This window comes from Ptychodera flava, unplaced genomic scaffold, assembly GCF_041260155.1.
Source record: "Ptychodera flava strain L36383 unplaced genomic scaffold, AS_Pfla_20210202 Scaffold_39__1_contigs__length_1403739_pilon, whole genome shotgun sequence".
NCBI classification, from domain to species: domain Eukaryota; kingdom Metazoa; phylum Hemichordata; class Enteropneusta; family Ptychoderidae; genus Ptychodera; species Ptychodera flava.
In genome coordinates, this window is record NW_027248361.1 from 1,234,559 (window position 1) to 1,257,229 (window position 22,671).

The 22,671-nt window shown below is 35.3% G+C and overlaps 2 protein-coding genes across 2 annotated transcripts in view; one reads left to right on the forward strand and one right to left on the reverse strand.

Annotated features, from left to right (window-relative positions):
- The window catches only part of LOC139127914 (echinoderm microtubule-associated protein-like 2), a 175,605-nt gene that overhangs the window by 68,890 nt on the left and 84,044 nt on the right, over window positions 1-22,671 (reverse strand). The window lies entirely within an intron of this gene.
- LOC139127964 (tripartite motif-containing protein 2-like) lies at window positions 17,570-21,507 on the forward strand. The gene has a single exon (XM_070693813.1). It carries the CDS (start codon window positions 17,590-17,592, stop codon window positions 19,792-19,794), a length of 2,205 nt encoding a protein of 734 aa, XP_070549914.1. The 5' UTR covers window positions 17,570-17,589; the 3' UTR covers window positions 19,795-21,507.

Genomic DNA, 22,671 nt, shown 5'->3' on the forward strand with positions numbered 1-22,671 from the left:
CTGATTACCATGGAAACAATAGTAGACACTGAACATGAGGACTTTATATTCATACCACATGATCAGTACAGTGAGCATGGAATTCTGGGAATACTGAAATCTGATGTGTGCATGTCAAAGTGTACAGTTGAAAACATTCCAAAACAACTCTGGAAAGGTGACTCTGCAGACCTACTGATCATAACAAGAGATTCCAGGAAAACAAGTCATCCCAAAACAACAAATGAAAGCCAAGGTAAGAAAACCTAATGCATCATGGGAAGACATCAATGTAGCTGATAACAGAGATGGTACACACAGAGTTACAGTGGCTGGACAATTGGATGGAAAATATCAAGTTACCATGACAATAGGAGATCAACCTATACCAGGCTGTCCTGTCATCATACCTGTCATCAAAGGATTGGTGAAGACCATTGGCAGTGAAGGAAGTGCTCTGGGACATTACAGCAATCCCCAGAGTGTGGCCATAAACAAAGACAGAGACATTGTCACTGCAGATAGGGACAATAATTGGTTGCAAATAACCAACAGAAAAGGAACGTTGAAGAAAATTTTGGAATTCAAACAGTTACATGAGCCTTTCAGACCACGTGATATAGCTATATCAAGTGATAATACATATTATAGTTTGGATAATAATAATCGAGTGGTTGTAAGTGATGAGAATGGACATGTCATCAGATGCTTTGGACAAAATGAGTTGAAAACTCCACATGGTATTGGGATTAGTCCTGTAGATGGTAATGTCTATGTGACAGATGACAATGAGAATTGTGTCAGGGTTTATACACAGCATGGCAAATACCTTAGATTATTTGGGTCAGAAGGTAAAGGTCAAGGGCAATTCAATGGTCCCTGGGTGTAGTCATAGCAACTACTGGAATGGTATTTGTAGCAGACTACTTTAACCAGCGTATCCAGGTATTCAATGCACATGACCAGTATTTGTATTCCTTTGATTGTAAGAGTGGGGATGGTAAGATGAGATCTCCCAAAGGAATAGCAATTGAAAATGATAATTATGTCTATGTTACTACATATCCTGGTAGTGTACTGAAGTTTGAGAGTAGTGGTAAGTTTGCTTGTCGTATTGATAGTGATCGGGATGGCCTTGACTGGCCCACTGGTATAGCACTGACAGATGATGTACCTTGCAGGGTGATTGTAGCCGATACCAACAACCACTGCATCAAAGTGTTTCTACAGTGACACAATACTGGGACACTGTACCACACTGTGTTTTGTTTATCAGCAAAATCCACAGATATACAACCTGCAGTACTACATTGCTTTACATCTTTTTGTTAAACTTTGAAGTCAATGCATGGACAACTTTTGCTCCATATATCCATTCCATGATTACAGTACGTGTTTATATAATGCTTCATTATAGTAGCAAATATAAAAGAAAGTAAAATGCATTATGTTGACATTATTGTGAGATTGAGCTTTATTTGTTATATGTAGCACAGGGAAAACAATCTGTTGTACTCCTCTAGTCATGTTTTTCTTGCCATTGACAGTTTCAGCAAATGATAAAAATTGTAAACTAGCCTTTATCACAATTTAATCAATCAATCAATCAGAGGCATTTTTATAGTAAGTGCCAAAATCCATTTCAAGGTAATGTTCTAAGGCAGTGAACAAGAACAAAAAGATCAAAAAGCTCTCTTAAAGAGACAGGATTTCAAGCCCATTTTAAAGGTGACTGGCGAAGTTCCAACAGAAGACTGTTCCATAAGTCTGAAGCACATCTTGAGAGTTTTCCATATGTTTGCAGGTTACACCGTGGCACACAACCAGCTTTGTGGATTTGTTTCAGTTTGTAACAAATCATGTATAATAAAGTGTGCATGGTTAAACCTTAAACAAGTTTTTACTTGAATTACATTTATGACAACACAATTATCTTTGATTGTTTTCCCCTTACACTTCACAAGACGAGTTGTTGGTACAAAGTTTAGACTTTCTGTGCAACCAAAGTCAAAATACAAAATACTTCTTTGTATTACTTTTACTACATTGATCTTTGATGCTTACAGTAATAACATTTGTAAAATTATACTCTATTATATGTGCAGAGAGTTTTGTGACTTTTGTACTGAAAAAAATATTTTGTTTCTGCATTTTAAAAATCAACAACCCAGTGATAGCCTGTAATATTATAATTGAATTTATCATCCACTGGGAAAATAGCATGATTACATTTGAATTTCTATACCATTCTACAAATGAGAGGTGGGCTAATTAATATATTGACATTTCTATTTTATTGCAAGGTAATGTCAAATATCTAACTAAAATAATTCACCCTACTGTGATGTATTCCTTAATGTTTCTTTGTGTATGTTTCTCTTATACTTAAGTTGGTACACATCAATTGTTTTTGACTAATTTTAATGTGAATTAAATAAAATGATATACTTCTATGTGAGATGTATTGTTTTATTAGTGTCTGTGTATTTCAGTTTACATCTTTTTGTATGTGGAGTGAATTTGATTAAAGAGGACGGATTACTCTCCCATAGTACCTGTATTTGGTAAAATGAGTTTATTTGTTTGTAATGATTTTATGTCCTTCCTCCAGTACACATATCCTTCTAAAAAATCTATATTTGAAAAGTTCTTCATTACGTTGTCACTAAATACTTAAAAGCATTTCCCAAATAATTAAACCTTACTCTAGATTATGTCACCTTTCAAAATATGATAAGTTGAAAATTACGTCACTTTTTGAAATATGGTGATGGCAGATTTTCAAGGCAGCACATTTTATGGTCCCAAGACACCATGTGTTTTCCAGCAACTTTACATTCCTTTCAACATATTGCGTATGTCATCCCTAGATTGCTGTTCTTCAAACAGAAATCAGCAGATATTTTAGGCGGCATTCACAAACACCTCTGGAGGGGGCAGGGATGGAACTTGAAAATATCAAGGGTATGTTTAAGGGGTACTTGAAAGGATTTGGGGACTTAAAGGAAGGACTGAAGACTGAAAATGTCACTTTTAAAAATCTGCAATTTTTTGAAGATTTTTTTACAAAAAAAACACCAGGAAATATTGCCCCTAAAATACAATTACAAAAATTTCACACGTTGAACAAATCTAACTAAAATCAGCCTATAAGGAACATGTATACCAAGTTTCAATCAAATCTGTCCTGTCTGTGTATATAAGGGAATGTCAGTATAAGCCATACTGAAGCAATTCTTCTAGCAGAAGAATATTGCCAAAGGACCTCAGTCTGCACTCATTATCTCTGATATTATGCTACGTATGTCATCTATACCATTCATGTCTATAATAGCTTCAGGGATATTGGCCTTTTTAAACTCATTTGCATATTTTGACACAAATATGATAATGTAAACAAATTCACATCTCCAATCCTGGGCCCACCTGAGCCCAAATACTTAGATGGTTGGTGCTGTACTTTTTTAGTTTGATGTGGATGAACATACACACATACATACATACATACATACATGCATACATATGCTAACGACTTACCATATCAGTTCGCTTCAGTAAATATACATATACCAATGTCAGCTAAATAACTTAGATGAAGTTTTGGGCGGAAAACATGTAGGTAGAATGCGCCTCGAAAACAGATATTTGTACTCTAACTTTTACAATTCTTTCTGATCTACCACTTGTGGAACTCATTTTAAAGCTCTTGGGGAAAGAAAAACGTTCACTGTCTTAGTTTTTTCAAAAATGGAAACTTTTATTTTTCCCCATAGAGTTAACACAAGGATGGCAACAATTTTGAATTTCATATATTGAAAAAATCTGAGGCAATTTGTCTCTCTAATACCAAAGTTTGCAGGGTTATCCCAGATATCTGTTTTCGCTTGGTAAAAGAATGGTTGAAGGTTCAAAGTCTCCTTGAGGAAAGTTGGAGCAAAACTTTAAGCCTTTCACTTTCAAAGCAAAGACTACCTTAAACTAGGAGAACAAAAGTATCATCATGGTGGAATAAATATAATTTACTTTTACTCAATCAAACATTCCTACAGTTGGCTTTTTCATTTTCATTACATTTTTTCAGCCAGATTTGCGCATTTTATCTATTGCTAATAGTTTATGATGGTGGGTCAAAGGATTTCAAGTATGTGATTACGATGTTTTCTTGCAATCGACAATTGTTGCAAGAGAAGACACCGACAATGTAAAAGTAATAAACAAGGCTTTTTCAAGGTTAAATGTTAAATAACATGCCTTTACAAAATTCAAGACTTTCAGTTTATCATGAATTTTGTCCACTATTGTGGGTAAAGCCACAACAATGCTTTTCATCATTTCCTTTATGAAAGCAAAATTAAAGGACAAAGTCGGCCATTTTTCATGAATTTTGTTTGATATGAGGTATTGCTTATATTGCTGGACATGTTGAAAATACTGAATGTATGAGTGACCATGCATATATTCGACCCAAGTTTTAGACACAATAGATGAAACCATCGCAAAAATGAATACATGGTCATGACCATTAATTCATTTTCGCGATGGTTTCATGTATCGTGTCTAAAACCGGGCTCAAATATATGCATGGCCACCCGTTCATTCAGTATCTTTCAACATGTCAAACAATATAAGCAATATCTCGTAGCAAACAAAATTCATGAAAAATGGCTGACTTTGTCCCTTTAATACACATATCATTATTATCAGAAATATCTTCTATCGTTAAATGAAATTGCAGGACTTTTTGTGCGTCCCAAGGCAGTGATGATACACAAACAAAAATTACTTCAGAATCTTTAATTTGAGAAATTTACAAAAAAATTTCACACAAATCAATTCAAGACTTTCATACACTAAAATTTATGAAGACAAGGGACTGAAGTGCCCGTTAAAATGAATAATATCTTAAACATCACAACTTTTAAACTAAAAGGTAAATTGTAATTTGTACAAAGATCATAATCAATCACAAAATAAAATGGAACACTTGTGGGCCAAGTTTAGTCACCTTTTGAAAAAAATCTCCGGATTTGCAAAATTTTTACAGAGCGCACTACTCACTGACAAGTTCTGGGGCCCCATTGTTGTTCACATGGAAATTTTTGTAAATTTTGACGGTTTGGGGAGTTTGTTGATAATATAATGGAATAACTGACTCCGCACTGACCATTAACGTTTATTTATGAGCGCAGGCTCCAGGAAAGCCAAAATTAACGGGCTCGCCAAGCCTCGCCCGTTAATATTTGGCTTTCCTTTCACCCTTGCCCATAAATAAATGTTAATGGTCAGCGCGTCGCCAATTATTTCTATCATGAAACTCCTTTACAACAAATTTTACAAACTTGTTTCAGTTTGTAATAAATTACATATAATCCTGTGTAGCTAATGCTTCAACAGGTTTTACACTTAATTTTATTCATCTAATTCAGGTTTTTCTTGCCGTAGATGATTTCAGCAAATGATAAAAATTATAATAATCTTTATCACAATTGAATAAAATTCCTTTACAACAAATTTTATGAATTACTTTCAGTTTGTAATAAATTATGTCTAATTCAGTGTGGCTAAACTGTATATAAGTTTACACTTAAATTATATTTATGAAAACACATTTACTTCATACATTGGATTGTTGGATCAAAATGAATTTATTTCTTTACACTTCAAAGGATTTGTTGTTGGCACAAGGGGTAGATCTTTTATGTGACCAAAGACTGAAATTCTATTCTAAAATAATATTCAGATGCGTAATATGCATTTTTTTATAATACTGCAGCCTCGATCACTGTCAACATTTTAAAGTATATTATGTGCAAAGTGATTCTCATGACCTTTGAACTAAAAATATTGAAAATGACTTTTAGTTTCTGTCTTTTTATAATTTTTTGTAGAGAAAATAAGATAGCCTGCAGAATAATCAATAATATTTTACGAATTCTTTATCAACTTGCAAAATAATGTGTTGTGTAATTATTTTTGAATTTCTTTACTGTATCTTTTCTAAATACATGCCACTACACATGATATGGAGTCAAAGGAGCAAAGCAATGAACATAATACAAGGAATGAAACCAGCAGTGATAACCTGTGCAGATAAGCGCGATGCGGATAAAAACTAAGAATGTTAAAACAATGTAAAAGTACTACATTAAAAACTAAGTAAACAAAAACGACTCAAAGATTTGGCAAGGGGTCTCTGCCAGTCTGCTTCCTGGGCAAAGGTTTGGGTTGCAAACTTGGGTTTGCAGACCTTTGGAAAGCTGAAAGTGAAAGTGGTTCCAGCAGGCCGGAAGTGACCACCTTTTTGAGTGGGAGTACATGTAATGGACGGCCCAAGCATCAAATTTTATTGTGACATGAAATGATTTATATGTTGGTAAATATGCACAACAGGAGTACTTTACCTTATAAACGCTTGCATTTTAACGACAGTTCACAAAAATTGTGCGGTACATTTACAAAGAAATCCATGAATATGAGAATTCTTTCATTTTTGCAAAGTTATTAAATAAAGTTTAGTTCACAAGTGCAAAGTATGTACAATGAATTCATGAATATCAGACACAGTCTGAACATGATTGTGTAGCTTAAACCATGATGATGATGATGATGGTGAAGTTGGTAAATTGGCATGATGATGTGATTGAAGACTTGAAATATCACGGCTAAAAATCATCAACGTTCGGCTGCTCAAATTTTGCGAAGATTGTATAACACTTTGTTGGAATAACCAGCATTTTCACCATATTCGTTGGCTTTGAAATGGCCCAATCCACAACAACATAGTTTCAAATCTTTAATTCTACGCTTCTAATGAATAAACTCAATGAGGACACAGTAGGATTATCACAAAATATTATCACAAAGATATAAATCTTTCACAGACATTGTTCTCAAAGTGACCCCTGGCCCTGTTTTCAAGTGGTAGCATTTGCATGACCTGAAAGGCCTGGATGAGAAGTAGGTCACTGAGAACTCCCTAAGTTTGCACTGTGTTGTATAACAGAATGTGGTTGATACACAACTTTACTACATATTCAATCATGTGACACCATGAACAGTATTAGCAATATCATGCTAAGGGTCTTATCTGCCATCAGTTCTGTACTTGTCTCAGCTTGGTTCACTGACACACCTGTGCACAATGGCGTCTGCTCCTGCACGTAAAGTTTTGGAAGAAATCGGTGAAGATGTCCTGTGTTGTACCATCTGTCTGGAGCAGTTCAAGGCTCCTAAAATTCTACCATGTCTGCATACATTCTGTGAGCAGTGTTTAGTCACACTGGTTGAGAAGACTGGATCTCTAAACTGTCCAGAATGTCGACAGCAATATCAGCTTCCTGTTGGAGGAGTGCCAGCGATAAAAGGCAACTTCTTTATGGGCAATCTGGTTGAGATATTCAAGCAACGACTGGAGTCCATGCAGGGAACTGAGATCAGATGTGAAGGCTGCCAACAGAATACAGCCACTCACAGGTGTATGGAATGCAGATATTATCTATGTAATATCTGTTTCATGGCCCACAGAAACCTTCCGCTCACACGGACACATCAACTAATGACTATTGAAGAATATGAAACAGCAAAATCAACCAGTGAAGTCACACCAAGAGCAGTAGAATATTGCAGTGTTCATACTAAGAATGAAATTGAATTCTACTGTGAAACCTGTCAGGTACCTGTCTGTTCAAACTGCACCATAGTCAAACATCGCATACCAGAACATGTACACAGAGACTTGAAAGATGCAGCAGATGAGTATCTCACAGAATTGAAAGCCATGGTTGGCAAACTGAAAGTGAAAGAACAGGAAGCTGAAAAGAACAAAACCCTGGCCAAGCAGATACACATTGATCTTACAGAGCAGTGCAGCAGAGAAGAAAGGAAGGTGAGAATGAAAGCAGAAGAAATCATCAAGAAAATAAAGAGAGAAGAGCAGAGACTGATAGATGAACTGAAAAACAATTACAAAATGAAAATTAAAAGAGCAGCTGTTGATTGATGAGATGGAATTAAAACATGGTAACATTAAGAGTGCATGCAGTTACATAGAGACACTGATGCATCATGGGAATGCTGCTCAACTTCTATCCACCAAGCGTGAAGTTGGCACTCATATAAAGCAACTAAGTACCATGGAAACTACAGCCAGTGTTATACATGTTTACTTTACATTCAGCCCACATCATGAATTCTCTGAGCATGGAATTCTGGGAATTCTTAAATCTCAATATGACATTGAAATCCCCAAGTGTACAGTTGAAAACGCTCCAAAACAACTATGGAGAGGTGACTCTGCAGACCTACTGATCACAACCAGAGATTCCACAGGAAAACAAGTCATCCCAAAACAACAAGTGAGAGCCAAGGTAAGAAAACCTGATGCATCATGGGAAGACATCAATGTAGCTGATAACAGAGATGGTACACACAGAGTTACAGTGGCTGGACAATTGGATGGAAAATATCAGTTTACCATGACAATAGGAGATCAACCAATACCAGGCTGTCCTGTCATCATACCTGTCATCAAAGGATTGGTGAAGACCATTGGTAGTGAAGGAAGTGCTGAAGGACAGTACAACCATCCCTGCAGTGTGGCCATAAACAAAGACAGAAACATTGTCACTGGCGATACTGAAAATGATAGGTTGCAGATAAGCACCAGAGAGGGAAAGTTCAAGAAAATTTTGGAATTCAAACAGTTTAAGAAGCCTTTCAGACCACGTGATATAGCTATATCAAGTGATAATACATACTATAGTTTAGATAACAACAATAAGCAAGTAGTTGTCAGTGATGAGAATGGACATGTCATCAGATACTTTGGACAAAATGAGTTGAAAGATCCATATGGTATTGGGATTAGTCCTGTAGATGGCAATGTCTATGTGACAGACTGGGGTGGGCATTGTGTCAGGGTTTATACACAACATGGCAAATACCTTAAGTCATTTGGGTCAGAAGGTAAAGGTCAAGGGCAATTCAGTGGCCCTGGGGTGTAGTCATAGCAACTACTGGAATGGTATTTGTAGCAGACTACGATAACCATCGTATCCAGGTATTCAATGCACATGACCAGTATTTGTATTCCTTTGATTGTCAGAGTGGGGATGGTAAGATGAGATATCCCAGGGGAATAGCAATTGAAAATGACAAATATCTCTACATTACCACTGGTAGGGTTTATATGCTTTGTGGTGAGATGAAGATTGAGGATTGTAGTGTACTGAAGTTTGAGAGTAGTGGTAAGTTTGTTTGTCGTATTGATAGTGATAGTGATGGGCTGAACGGCCCCACTGGTATAGCACTGACAGATGATGTACCTTGCAGGGTGGTTGTAGCTGATACCTGGAAATACTGCATCAAAGTGTTTGTACAGTAAAAACAAGACAATAAATTGTACCAGATTATGTCTTGTTGATCAGCAAAATGCACAGATGGAAAACCAGTAATACCATACTGGTTTACATATTTTTGATAAAGGTCAATGCATGCACAACTTTTGTTCAATACTTCATGATGATATATCCATTCCATGACTACAGTACATGTTTACATTGGTAGCAATTAGAGCAGCAAATAAAAAGGAAGTTTAAAATGTATTATATTTGCATTGTTGTTAGATTGATCTTTATTTGTTACATGTAGCATAGGGAAAACACTGTTGTATTGCCTCTACTATAGGTTTTCAATTCAGATTTTTCTTGCCATTGACAATTTCAGCAAATGATAAAGATTATAAACAAGTCATTGTTGATTTCAGCCCCCACTTGTTAATGGGTACTTTTGTGAGAAAAGGGACATGTATATGGAGAAAACAGCAGAAGACATATCTGTAAATGGTTTGTTGAGTGACAATCACGTATGCATCTCTTGAAAAATTTACATGTAGTATAGGGACAACACTGTGTTGTATTGCCTCTACAATATTTTTGTAATTCAGATTTTCTTGCCATTGACAATTTCAGCAAATGATAAAGATTATAAACAAGTCATTGTTGATTTCAGCCCCCACTTGTTAATGGGTACTTTTGTGAGAAAAGGGACATGTATATGGAGAAAACAGCAGAAGACATATTTGTAAATGGTTTGTTGAGTGAAATCATGTATGCATCTCTTGAAAAATTTTGGGGTTATAAGGTATAACAGTAGTGTAAGAATAATGAGGTTACAATTTAGTAGCACAGCTAAGTTGACAGTAATTAAGATTACAAAATTATACACTAAGCTAAGGAAATCTGAATGAAATAAACGTTGAAAGTAGTAATTGAAGCTAAGATAGGAATAAACTGAATTACTGCTAAAAGTTTGGTAGAAGGCCACCACAGGAATTGGTCAATACCATGGTGGTGGAAACGTAAAGCCAATCTTGCCTGCCACCCTTATTACAAAAAGGTCTTTAAATAAGTCAATTTAAGGGGGCGTTGCACCTAACACAGTGTATTTTGCTCCAAAATCATTTTTTGCAAATATTCATTCAATTTTAATTAATTTGTTGACCCAAGATTAAAATATTGGTAGTTTTCACCTTTGAGCTTGTAAAGCAGTGATAAGTTATGTGATAAAGAAGTGTTAAATGTATGCAAATCACCCAATTTCCAAGCTTCTCTTTTCTCCCAATTTCAATGTTTCCAAAGAATTTAATCCATTCAGGCTGGATCAAATTTTGTGAAATTTTCACATTATGTTCTTTAAATGCTATAAAACAGTCATTTTTTTCTACATATTCTATTCTTTCAAGTGAAATATTACATTTCAGAAAATAGTGTCAAGTTTTTGACTTAAATGATTTTTATACCAAAATTGGGTTTTTTACCCCAAATATACATCCCCTTCATCCTTTGAGTAAACTATTGCTACCATACTAAACTTTAGATTCTCTGCTTTTTGAAAATATATAGTATGAGGGGTTTGCCTTGTCATCTAAGATGAGACATATTCCTTTGAAAAAAAACTTTGTTGGCAACATGCAGCTTCTCACAGAATGTTGCTAAACGTTTTTGTATACTATTATAACACTGACAGATTATCACCTGTACCATTTTCCATAAAATTTGATGCAGTGCTTCTAGACATTCAACCTAACACCACAAATTCATTATGTATGCAAATTAGCAATTAATTTAAACGATACTGCTAAATAGCATTCTATTACAGCACTGTGAGATCAACATCTGTACCAAGTTCATCAAATTTGGTATTATATTTATGGACATATCAAACTATTAAGAAAGTTCATTAAATATGCAAATTAAAAATTAACTAACATGACACTGAGAAATGTCTTTATTCACTGTTAAAGCAACATGAGCTCAACATCTGTACCAAGTTTCATGAAATTTGGTGAAGTATTTCTTGACATATCAGCCTAATTACGAAAATTCATTATATATGCAAATCAGCAATTAATTGACATGACACTGCCACATGTCTTTGCATGCTGTTACAACACTTTGAGATCAACATCTTTACTAAGTTTCATCAAATTTGCTGCAGCATTTCTTGACATATCACACTATATATGAAAATTCATCAAATACACAAATGAACAATCAATTACGTAACATCATTAACTGCTAAACATCTTATTATAGGATCTAACGATCTGTACCAAGATTCATCAAATTTGCTGTAGTAGTTCTAGACATATCACCCTAATTTCAAACATTCATCAAATATGCAAAAAGCAATAATTGACATGATCCTGCTAAATGTCTTTTTACATTGTTTTGCTGACTCAGTTTGCAAATTTGGATTTCTCAGTGTGAATGCCTTTGCCAAGATGATCAAGTATGGCAGCAAAGTCATGGTCATCTTTTTGTCTAATACCTTGTGTAATTTTATGAACTTTACATAAATCTTGCTATAGATTTGTTGCTAATGGACATGTGTTTCAGATCATTTGAGAGCAATCCATCCATGACAGGTTTTAATTGTAATATAGCCTCTATTTAACGGAGAGAAACTTCTCAAATAATTATTTGTTCCCTGTAATTTCCTGTGACAACACAGGGACAGATGCTGGTGCTAGCTTGATGACTAAACTAAAACTTGTAACCTCATTGTCTAAGAGTAAAGACTGTAACATGTGACAGTGTTGGATACTTATAATCTGTGGAATGTGAATGTCAAAGTCTGTATATTGAAGGATGTTTACTTGATTGAAGTGAGCAGGTGTGAGATAATGTTGAGACAACATCGATAAACATCTTCAGGAAGTCTTTTGTTGTCTCAAGCTGTTATCACAGTCACAGGACACAAAAAAATGTTCCTGTGTAGCATGGGTCAGTCCACTTTCAAAGCATCACCATTATCAGTGAGAAGTGAACTAAAGTCACAAACAAATCGTATTTCCATGCTAACAGACCATGTTTGAACGACACTACAAATCTCTGCCACTATAATATGTACATAAAACGATCTGGTCTTGAAATCAATGTGCGTATAAATAGGTCAGGTAGTTTGTTATGTGACTAAATCATATGACAAATGCCATGGGTCATCTCAAATGTGAGAAACTAAAATATGAAATATGTTTTTTCATCGCTTTTGTTGCCCAAAAGAGCGTGAAAATCTCTGATACTTCCATTCAGTGCATCCTCCATGCATTCATCTAACACACATTTCTGTTCCAGAACTCATAAAACAGTCCAAAGTGCAGTATTGGTGTACCTTCCAAAAATACACATATAGTATGGAAGGCCCCTAAAATCAATTAGTTAAAAAAGAGGGTCAACAATTTCCCATATCTATCTAACTGATGGTCCATTTGGCACCATTTTAACAAATTAGAACCTTTAACATAGTCTAAACATCTGTACCAAATATCAACGCAGTCTGTTCAGCAGTTACTTACTTTTTGTCGTTTACAGAAAATTTTCACTGTCCGACGTCAACTCAATCCAACCCAATCACGATAAATTATGTTAAAAATAGCGTCCATGATGACACTGTGCTCCTCAGTGCATTTAGCGGCAGGGATGCAAAGAGAGGGTTTTGGGAATGTTGCTGAGAAAGATTCAAAGAAAGGGTTGAAATGTGAAACTCACAAAACTATTGTTTTGTTAGCAGGGAGAGTCTAGCTGGTAAACGTGCCATCTTGTACATGAAGGACAAAACATAATTTTCACATGTCAACCAAACTTGGAATTTGCATCAACAATATCATCCAAATTGATTGATCTGCAATATTTTGTACGTTCCTTGCAACAACACTCTGACCCGATTGAATTATACCAGGAAAACATGCACGCATGACAGGACAATGTGGACTGTGTATTGCATGCACTACATCTGCTGTGATGATGGATTGCCAGAAGACCACACTGCATCAAAGAACTGTAAGTTTATGAAGAAAATATAATTCCAGACAAAATTTGGTGTCATTGATAGCCTTGACTTTCTTTGGATATTGAATGGACATATTTATGAAGACATCACTTTAGCTTGTCCATGACACTGAATTGATTTTTGCAGAAACTTGATCTGCCCAGCCAAGTACACATGCTTACTCATAACGGCCGGACCGCGATGATCACAATATTGTTTTGTGATATTCCAATACAAAATTAAAATATTGTGATTAATATGTCACATTGACTATAAAGTTGCAAATGTTTCGTTGGGTGTTGAAACATGTTAGAACAGTGTGTCACAAATCAACAAAAACAACCTGCTTGATTTCAATGGACTTTCTGGTCGCCCATTGCACTGGTATTCTTGCATGATCGATCGCGCCGATGAAATTAGAAGCTGAAATTTTGCTCGTAATTTTACGAATTGGCTTTAAAAAAAATCATAAATCCACTCAAAAGTTCATATTTTTACCATATTTGAAACCCATGAGGAATGCAATTCATTCTCCCCTGCACAGTAAAAAGAAGATTGGAACGACTGGAATGTACGTCCGACTGAGCACAGTCCCTCTCCACAACAATCGCAAGATCAATAGTTTTCACACGTCCACCATCTACATAATTTACACTGACAGGACAAAAACGAAATTGATCGAGCATGGACGTTCTAACGTAAATGCATTATTCTCTATTGCATTTTCATGCAAGCCAATGCACTCATACGTACACTCAAACTTCCTGATTTTAATGTCATTTCCTATACACAACCACAGAGGGCCGTACCAGATACGTGTACCTAACACTGTAATCATGTGGTGAGACAAAATAGTTTTACAGAAGAACACTAATCACGTGGTGTGACAAAATAGTTTTACGGAAGCTGTTGACGGAAGTGACGTCAATTTTGCCTCTCCCAACTCTATAAGCTTCCTCAGTTACATAACTTCGTCGCTAAAAAGTACTAAATAGGATTTTTTCAAGATTGATTAAAACGAGCAACAAACTTTAAGAATTATTTTCAGACTGTAATAACTTTAATCTACAAATCTGTTGTAGTTTTACATAAGTGCCGATAGTTTTTGTGCCAGTGTCAGTTTTCAATTTACCTCCTTTGGTTAAGTTGTTTGTTACTCTTTATTTTTAGCTGTCTGCCATTACAAACTCTAACAGCATTGGTGTGTCTTTATTGCCATTACTTTTGTTTCATTCATAAAAAAACACCTCTACATATCTCACACCTTAGACCAAAATAGTTGTTGTTCTCAACACTTCATGTATCAGTTGTCGGAACCTTGCCAATACTCTTTGTAACCAGAATATGATTCAGAAATGAAGTTCTTATTTCCTTAACTTCCATAAATTAACTACAATATTCTGTGCTTATTAACCTTCTAAAGAATTTATAAAATTGCATTTTAAGATGACAAGAGAACTGATGTGTGCAATGGTTCTCCTTACTTATTTTTCAAATGATTCTGTGATCTAAAATAGAATGTAGCAGATACAAACAACAAACAATAACGTGAAAAATAATTGTGAGGGTCTTTACGAGGATATCAATCTGAGAGGTATTTCAATTTGTTTTGCACTGGATAAAACTCTTTCAAAATGACGAGGGCACCCCTAGGGGAGACACTGGAAATGACATTAAACATAGGCATGATAAGTGTTTGAACAACAATATTCAATAATCCAACAACGACAATAACATTTGTATCTCGTAAAAAACAAATCTCAGTGTGACGGAGATTGCAGATCAAAAAATTTCAAGGAATGGCAAAACAAAAAATACACCATAAATAATCTGTCATTGTAATTCTACTCCACTGTATAATTCAGAACACTACAGAACTCGACCTCTCATTCAGGTTCACTTTCACAGTTTGTATACAGTTGTCACAATGTAATTTTTTTAACATGTTCATATACACAATATCTGAAATTTGAAAACTCTTTGTTAATCTCATAGTTGCTGACCTGGAAACAATTTATGTCATACAGACACCGTAAATTCACAAAAGTTTACTCTAGTGAGACTGTATACAATGAAATATATCATAACACTGAAATCTTGTTGAATTTCATAAATAATATCAAATGATTAAAGTAGAGTCAATCTCTGAAACTCTTTGACAAAACTTCTTCTGATACCGTGTAAGTTTCATTTCTCGTTATTCTTCATTGATTGGTAATTTTTATATCTTCATAAGAAGACACAGACTTATGTTTACAAAAATACTTACTAATACAGAAGAAAAAAATTGTTTTCCTGATTCTTTTTCATGAAGCAATCATGCGACTGAAAGTTATTCAGAAAGACTTACTTTTGTCAAGACAATTTTTGAGGCAAGAAGGATAATCAATATAATATTTTCAAACAAGAAGTCTTTTGAAACTTCACAAGCAGAAGCATGTCTCATTCATTTGAGGAAATTGAGGCTTTTCTGTTGTCTGCAAAACCTTGAGATGAAAACAGAATTCAAATTATACAAACTGAAAATTCTAAGGAAGACCCCGATGCCTGATAATACTTTGTCTTCGAAAATTTCTCCAATAGAGGATAATTCATGACTCCTACCAGCATGAGATTATTTCCAATATTTGAAGTTATTCAGTTGAGCCACATAAAAATCTTAGCTTCTTTTCAAAATCATACACAAACGTTTTGAATATTTTGTCAGACTCAAAGGAACTTCCTGACAGTTCATGAAAATTGTTCTTTTATAGAAAGACATGACAAGGATTGCAAATTCAGTGAGTTGCTGTTTAATGTGTCAATGCTTTGAAATCACAGCCTACAGCAAAACAATTATTCCATTAAAAAGTTGATTGACAGCTGTCAAATGGTTTTCTTCATGGCTTACACAGCACAGTGAATCTTGGAATTGGAAATATTTCACACATAATACACATAGAAAACAGCTGACAATGAACTTGAGTCAACACCAAGGTCTTGTCTAGTTCACACCGAGAACAAATTTCTGGAATTGGAAGTTGAGCCTATCATATCTGCAGCACTGTTATAATTTATGTTATGATGATATGTCACAGAGGAAACAAGTACACATTCTACAACTGTTCTATTTGGACAAGTTTTTCATAAACTATCCAATCAAAGTGTAGTCGTGGTGACAAAAACAATATAACATATATCTCAGGGGAGAAGCTGTTCTCTTGATAATTTCAAAGACAGGACGGATGTAAAATACAATTTTCTTGCACGAAATATTGCTGACCTCGCATTCTCATTGGTCAAGAGCAAATGACCCTCCCCTACATCAAATACTTTGCAATTCAGCGGCCGAGCCTGATAATCTTTTCACATTCCAATATAGAAATGCCTACTATTTGCCAATATCACAGTGTGAACATGAGGATGTAATCTAAATCATTATGATGACGATGACGATGATGATGATGATGATGGCAATGTTGGTAAATTGGCATGATGATGTGATTGAAGACTTGAAATATCACGGCTAACAAAACGTCAATGTTAGGCTGCTCAAATTTTGTAAAAATTAAGATTTTTAGACTTTGTTGGAATCACCAGCATTTTTCCCATTATTCACTGACTTTCAATTTTTCTCTTGAATACCCATAAAAAGTGGACCAAGCCAAAACGACATAGTTTTCAAAACTTTCAATTCTACTGTTATAACGATAATAAGTCTAAAAATTGTATTATTACCAATTATACTAAGCCTTGTCAATACCAGCGAGTTTTGTAAAGTAGGTCATACCCTCAGATTATTACTGATAATGTATTCTATTATCAAGTATCATGGTGCTAGATGTTTTCTGCATCTACAAATTCACTGACATCCCCAAATATATAAAATAATAGCAACAACGGCCCATAATAGACTCCAGCAAACTTTGCACTAGCGTCATAATGTACTCAGCTCTCTTGCGAAAAGTTTCATCTATTATGAGCTGGCACGGGGTACATTATTGCTGATCATATAATCATGCAGATATAAATCTTTCACAGATATTGTGCTTGAAGTGACCCCTGACCTTTTTTTCAAATGTTAGCATTCACATGACCAAAGGCCTGGAACAAGAAGTAGGTCACTGAGAACTCCCTAAGTTTGTACAGTGTTGTAAAATACAATGTGCTTGATACACAACTTTACTACATTAGTGGATCATGTGACACCATGAACAGTATCTGCAATATTATGTTGAGGGGTCTGATTAGCCATTACATCTCTGTACCTGTCTCTAGTTGGTTCACTGACACCTGTCCACAATGGCTGCTGGTCCTGAACGTAAAGTTTTGGAAGAAATCGGTGAAGATTTCCTGTGTTGTACTATCTGTCTGGAGCAGTTCAAGTCTCCTAAAATTCTACCATGTCTGCATACATTCTGTGAGCAGTGTTTAGTCACACTGAGTGAGAAGACTGGATCTCTAAACTGTCCAGAATGTCGACAGCAATATCAGCTTCCTGTTGGAGGAGTGCCAGCGATAAAAGGCAACTTCTTTATGAGCAATCTGATTGAGATATTCAAGCAACGACTGGAGTCTATGCAGGGAACTGAGATCAAGTGTGAAGGCTGCCAACAGAATACAGCCACTCACAGGTGTGTGGAGTGCAGATATTATCTGTGTAACACATGCTTTACAACTCATAGAAATCTGCCATTCACAAGGAAACATCAAGTAATGACCATTGGAGAATTTGAAACAGCAAAGTCAACCAGTCCAATACCACTACAAGCAGTGGAATACTGCAATATTCACACCAAAAATGAGGTCAAATTCTACTGTGAAACCTGTCAGGTACCTGTCTGTACAGACTGCACCATAGTCAAACACCGCATACCAGAACATCAACACAGAGACTTGAAAGATGCAGCAGATGAGTATCTTACACAATTGAAAGTAATGGTTGACAAACTGAAAGTGAAAGAACAGGAAGCTGACAAGAATAAAACCCTGGCCAAGCAGATACACACTGATCTTACAGAGCAGTGCAGCAGAGAAGAAAGGAAGGTGAGAATGAAAGCAGAAGAAATCATCAAGAAAATAAAGAGAGAAGAGCAGAGACTAATAGATGAACTGAAAAACAATTACAAAATGAAAATTAAAAGAGCAGCTGTTGATATTGATGAGATGGAATTAAAACATGGTAACATTAAGAGTGCATGCAGTTACATAGAGACACTGATGCATCATGGGAATGCTGCTCAACTTCTCTCCACAAAGGGTGATGTTGGCACTCGTATCAAGCAGCTGATTACCATGGAAACTGAAGCAGACACTGAACATGAGGACTTAACATTCACACCAAATGATCAGTACAGTGAGCATGGAATTCTGGGAATACTGAAATCTGATGTGTGTATGTCAAAGTGTACAGTTGAAAACATTCCAAAACAACTCTGGAAAGGTGACTCTGCAGACCTACTGATCACAACCAGAGATTCCACTGGAAAACAAGTCATCCCAAAACAACCAGTGAAAGCCAAGGTAAGAAAACCTGATGCATCATGGGAAGACATCAATGTAGCTGATAACAGAGATGGTACACACAGAGTTACAGTGGCTGGACAATTGGATGGAAAATATCAAGTTACCATGACGATAGGAGATCAAACAATACCAGGCTGTCCTGTCATCATACCTGTCATCAAAGGATTGGTGAAGACCATTGGCAGTAAAGGAAGTGCTGAGGGACAGTACAACAAACCCTTTGGTGTAGCCATATACAAAGACAGAGACATTGTCACTGCAGATACGAACAATAATAGGTTTCAGATAAGAACCAGACTGGGTACATTTAAGAAAATTTTGAAATTCAAACAGTTTATGAAGCTTTTCCGACCACGTGATATAGCTATATCAAGTGATAATACATACTATAGTTTAGACAACAACAATAAGCAAGTAGTTGTCAGTGATGAGAATGGACATGTCATCAGATACTTTGGACAAAATGAGTTGAAAGATCCACGTGGTATTGGGATTAGTCCTGTAGATGGCAATGTCTATGTGACAGATTTGGGTGGACAATGTGTCAGGGTTTATACACAACATGGCAAATATCTAAAGTCATTTGGGTCAGAAGGTAAAGGTAAAGGACAATTCAATTTGCCCTTGGGAGTGGTCATTTCAGGTACTGGAATGGTATTTGTAGCAGACAACAATAACCAGTGTATCCAGGTATTCAATGCAGATGACCAGTATTTGTATTCCTTTGATTGTCAGAGTGGGGATGGTAAGATGAGATGTCCAAGGGGAATAGCAATTGAAAATGATAAATATGTCTGTGTTACTGCTGATACCCCTAGTAGTGTAATGAAGTTTGAGAGTAGTGGTAAGTTTGTTTGTCGTATTGATAGTGATAGTGATGGGCTGAACTGCCCCATTGGTATAGCACTGACAGATGATGTACCTTGCAGGGTGGTTGTAGCTGATAGCAACAACCACTGCATCAAAGTGTTTGTACAGTGAGACACATCGCAATAAATTGTAGCCTAATTTGTCTTTTTGACTGAGTTGCATCAAATTAGGCGATGAAAAAGCCGGTACATATATATATTGAGCAACATCTTTTGATTTAAGTCAACTGATGCATGGCTAACTTTTGATACATGTTTGATCAACCTGTGCTGTGAGATGAAAATATGTACTGGTACATGAATACATAAAAATTTGAATTTGTATGTGGTTTTGGTGTTTTAGCTTAACACATACACCACTATGTACGAAAGGGAGAGCATGGTCTTGTATTTCTGTATATGAAATTTTTCAGAAAATGTGAAAAGCACTAGATAGGATTTTTTCGAGATTGATTGAAACGTGCAACACACTTTAAGAATTATTTTCAGACTGTGATAAAGTTAATCTACAAATCTGTTGTGTTTCTACGTAAATGCAGATAGTTTTTGTGCCAGTGTCAGTTTTCAATTTACCTCCTTTGGTTAAGTTGTTTGTTATTCTTTATTTTTAGCTGTCTGCCATTACAAACTCAAAGAGCATTGTTGTCATCATTGCCATCGCTTTTGTTTCATTCATAAAAAACCTCTACATATTTTACACCTTAGACCAGAATAGTTGTCCTCATTACTTCTTGTATCAGTTGTCAGAACCTTGCGAATACTGTTTGTAACCAGATTATGATTCAGAAATGAAGTTCTTATTTCCTTTACTTCAATAAATTAACAACAATATTCTATTCTTATCAGCCTTCTAAAGTATTTATAAAATTACATCTTAAGATGACAAGAGAAACTGATGTGTGCAATGGTTCTCCTTACATATTTTTCAAATGATTCTGTGATCTACAATAGAATGTAGCAGATACAAAGAATAAAAAATATTGTGAAAAATAATTGTGAAGGTCTTTATGAGGATATCAATCTGAGAGGTATTTCAGTTTATTTTGCACTGGATAAAACTGTTTGAAAATGACGAGGACACCCCTACGGGGGACAACACAAGAGGTGTTCCCCTCTAACAGAAAATGTGTTTAGAAATTGATGTGTGCAATGGTGCAGTCTGATGTTTTTAATTTATTTTGCATAGGTTAAACTGGAAATGACATTAAACATTGTCATGATCAGTGTTTGAGCAACAATATTTAATAATTCAACAATGGCAATACATTTGTATCTGGTGAAAAACAAATCCAGTGTGCCCGAGATTGCAGATCAAAAAATTTCAAGGAATGGCAAAACGCAAAAAAATACAAGAATCAATCATCAAAATGACCATAAATAATCTGTCATTATAATTCTACTCCACTTTATAGATGAGAACACTACAGAACTCGACCTCTCATTCAGGTTCACTTTCACAGTTTGTATACAGTTGTCACAATGTAATTTTTTTAACATGTTCATATACACAATATCTGAAATTTGAAAACTCTTTGTTAACTCATAGTTGCTGACCTGGAAACAATTTATGTCATACAGACACCGTAAATTCACAAAAGTTTACTCTAGTGAGACTGCATACAATGAAATATACCGTATCATAACACTGAAATCTTGTTGAATTTCATAAATAATATCAAATGATTAAAGTAGAGTCAATCTCTGAAAACTCTTTAACAAACTTCTTCTGATACCGTGTAAGTTTCATTTCTCGTTCTTCTTCATTGATTGGTAATTTTTATATCTTCATAAGAAGACACGGACTTATATTTACAAAAATACTTACTAATACAGAAGAAAAAATTCTTATTCTGATTCTTTTTCATGAAGCAATCATAAGACTGAAAGTTATTCAGAAATACTTACTTTTGTCAAGACAATTTTAGAGGCAAGAAGGATAATCAATGTAGTATTTTCATAAAAAAGATGTCTTTTGAAACTTCACAAGCAGAAGCATATCTCATTCATTTGAGGAATTTGAGGCTTTTCTGTTGTCTGCAAACATTGAGAGGAAAACAGAATTCAAATAGAAACTGAAAATTCTAAGGGAGACCTCGATGGCTGATAATACTTTGTCTTTGAAAATTTCTCTAATAGGTGATAATTCATGAATCCTACCAGCATGAGATTATTTCCAATATTGAAGTTATTCAGTTGAGCCACCTAAAAATCTTAGCTTCTTTTCAAAATCATACACCAACTTTTTGAATATTTTGTCAGACTCAAAGGAACTTCTGACAGTTCATGAAATTATTCTTTATAGAAAGACATTACAAGGATTGCCAATGTGCTGTTGATGCTTAATGTGTCAATGCTTTGAAATCACAGCCTACAGCATATCAATTAGTGCATCAAACTTGATTGACAGCTGTCAAATGGTTTTCTCTGTGGCTTACACAGCACAGTGAATCTTTGAATTCAAAATATTTCACACATAACACACATAGAAAACAGCTGACAATGAACTTGAGTCAACACCAAGGTCTTGTCTAGTTCACACTGAGAACAAATTTCTAGAATTGGAAGCTGAGTCTATCATATCTGCAGCACTGTTATAATTTATGTTATGATGATATGCACAGAGGAAATACGTACACATTCTACAACTGTTCTGATCGAACGGCTTTCATAAACTTTTTAATCAAAGTGTAGTTGTGGTGACCAAAACAATATACCATATATCTCGGGGAGGGTGGGGAGGGAAAGAGACCGAGGCGCTGTTCTTTTAATAATTTCAAAGACGATGCATGACAAATACCATTTGCTTTCACAACATAAACACTGACTTCCCATTCTCATTGTCTAGGACACATGACCCTCCTCAACATCAACTGCAATTAAATTTGCAATTCAACGTCACAGCCTGGTAGTCTTTCCACTTTTCAATAGAAATGCCAATCTGCCAATTATTTGTCATCATGACAAAGTCTGAGCAAGATTGTGAAGTCTA

What these genes read in the sequence shown, in the direction of transcription:
- LOC139127964 (XM_070693813.1), top strand. Translation starts at nt 17,590, where the DNA reads ATGGCTGCTGGTCCTGAACGTAAAGTTTTGGAAGAAATCGGTGAAGAT.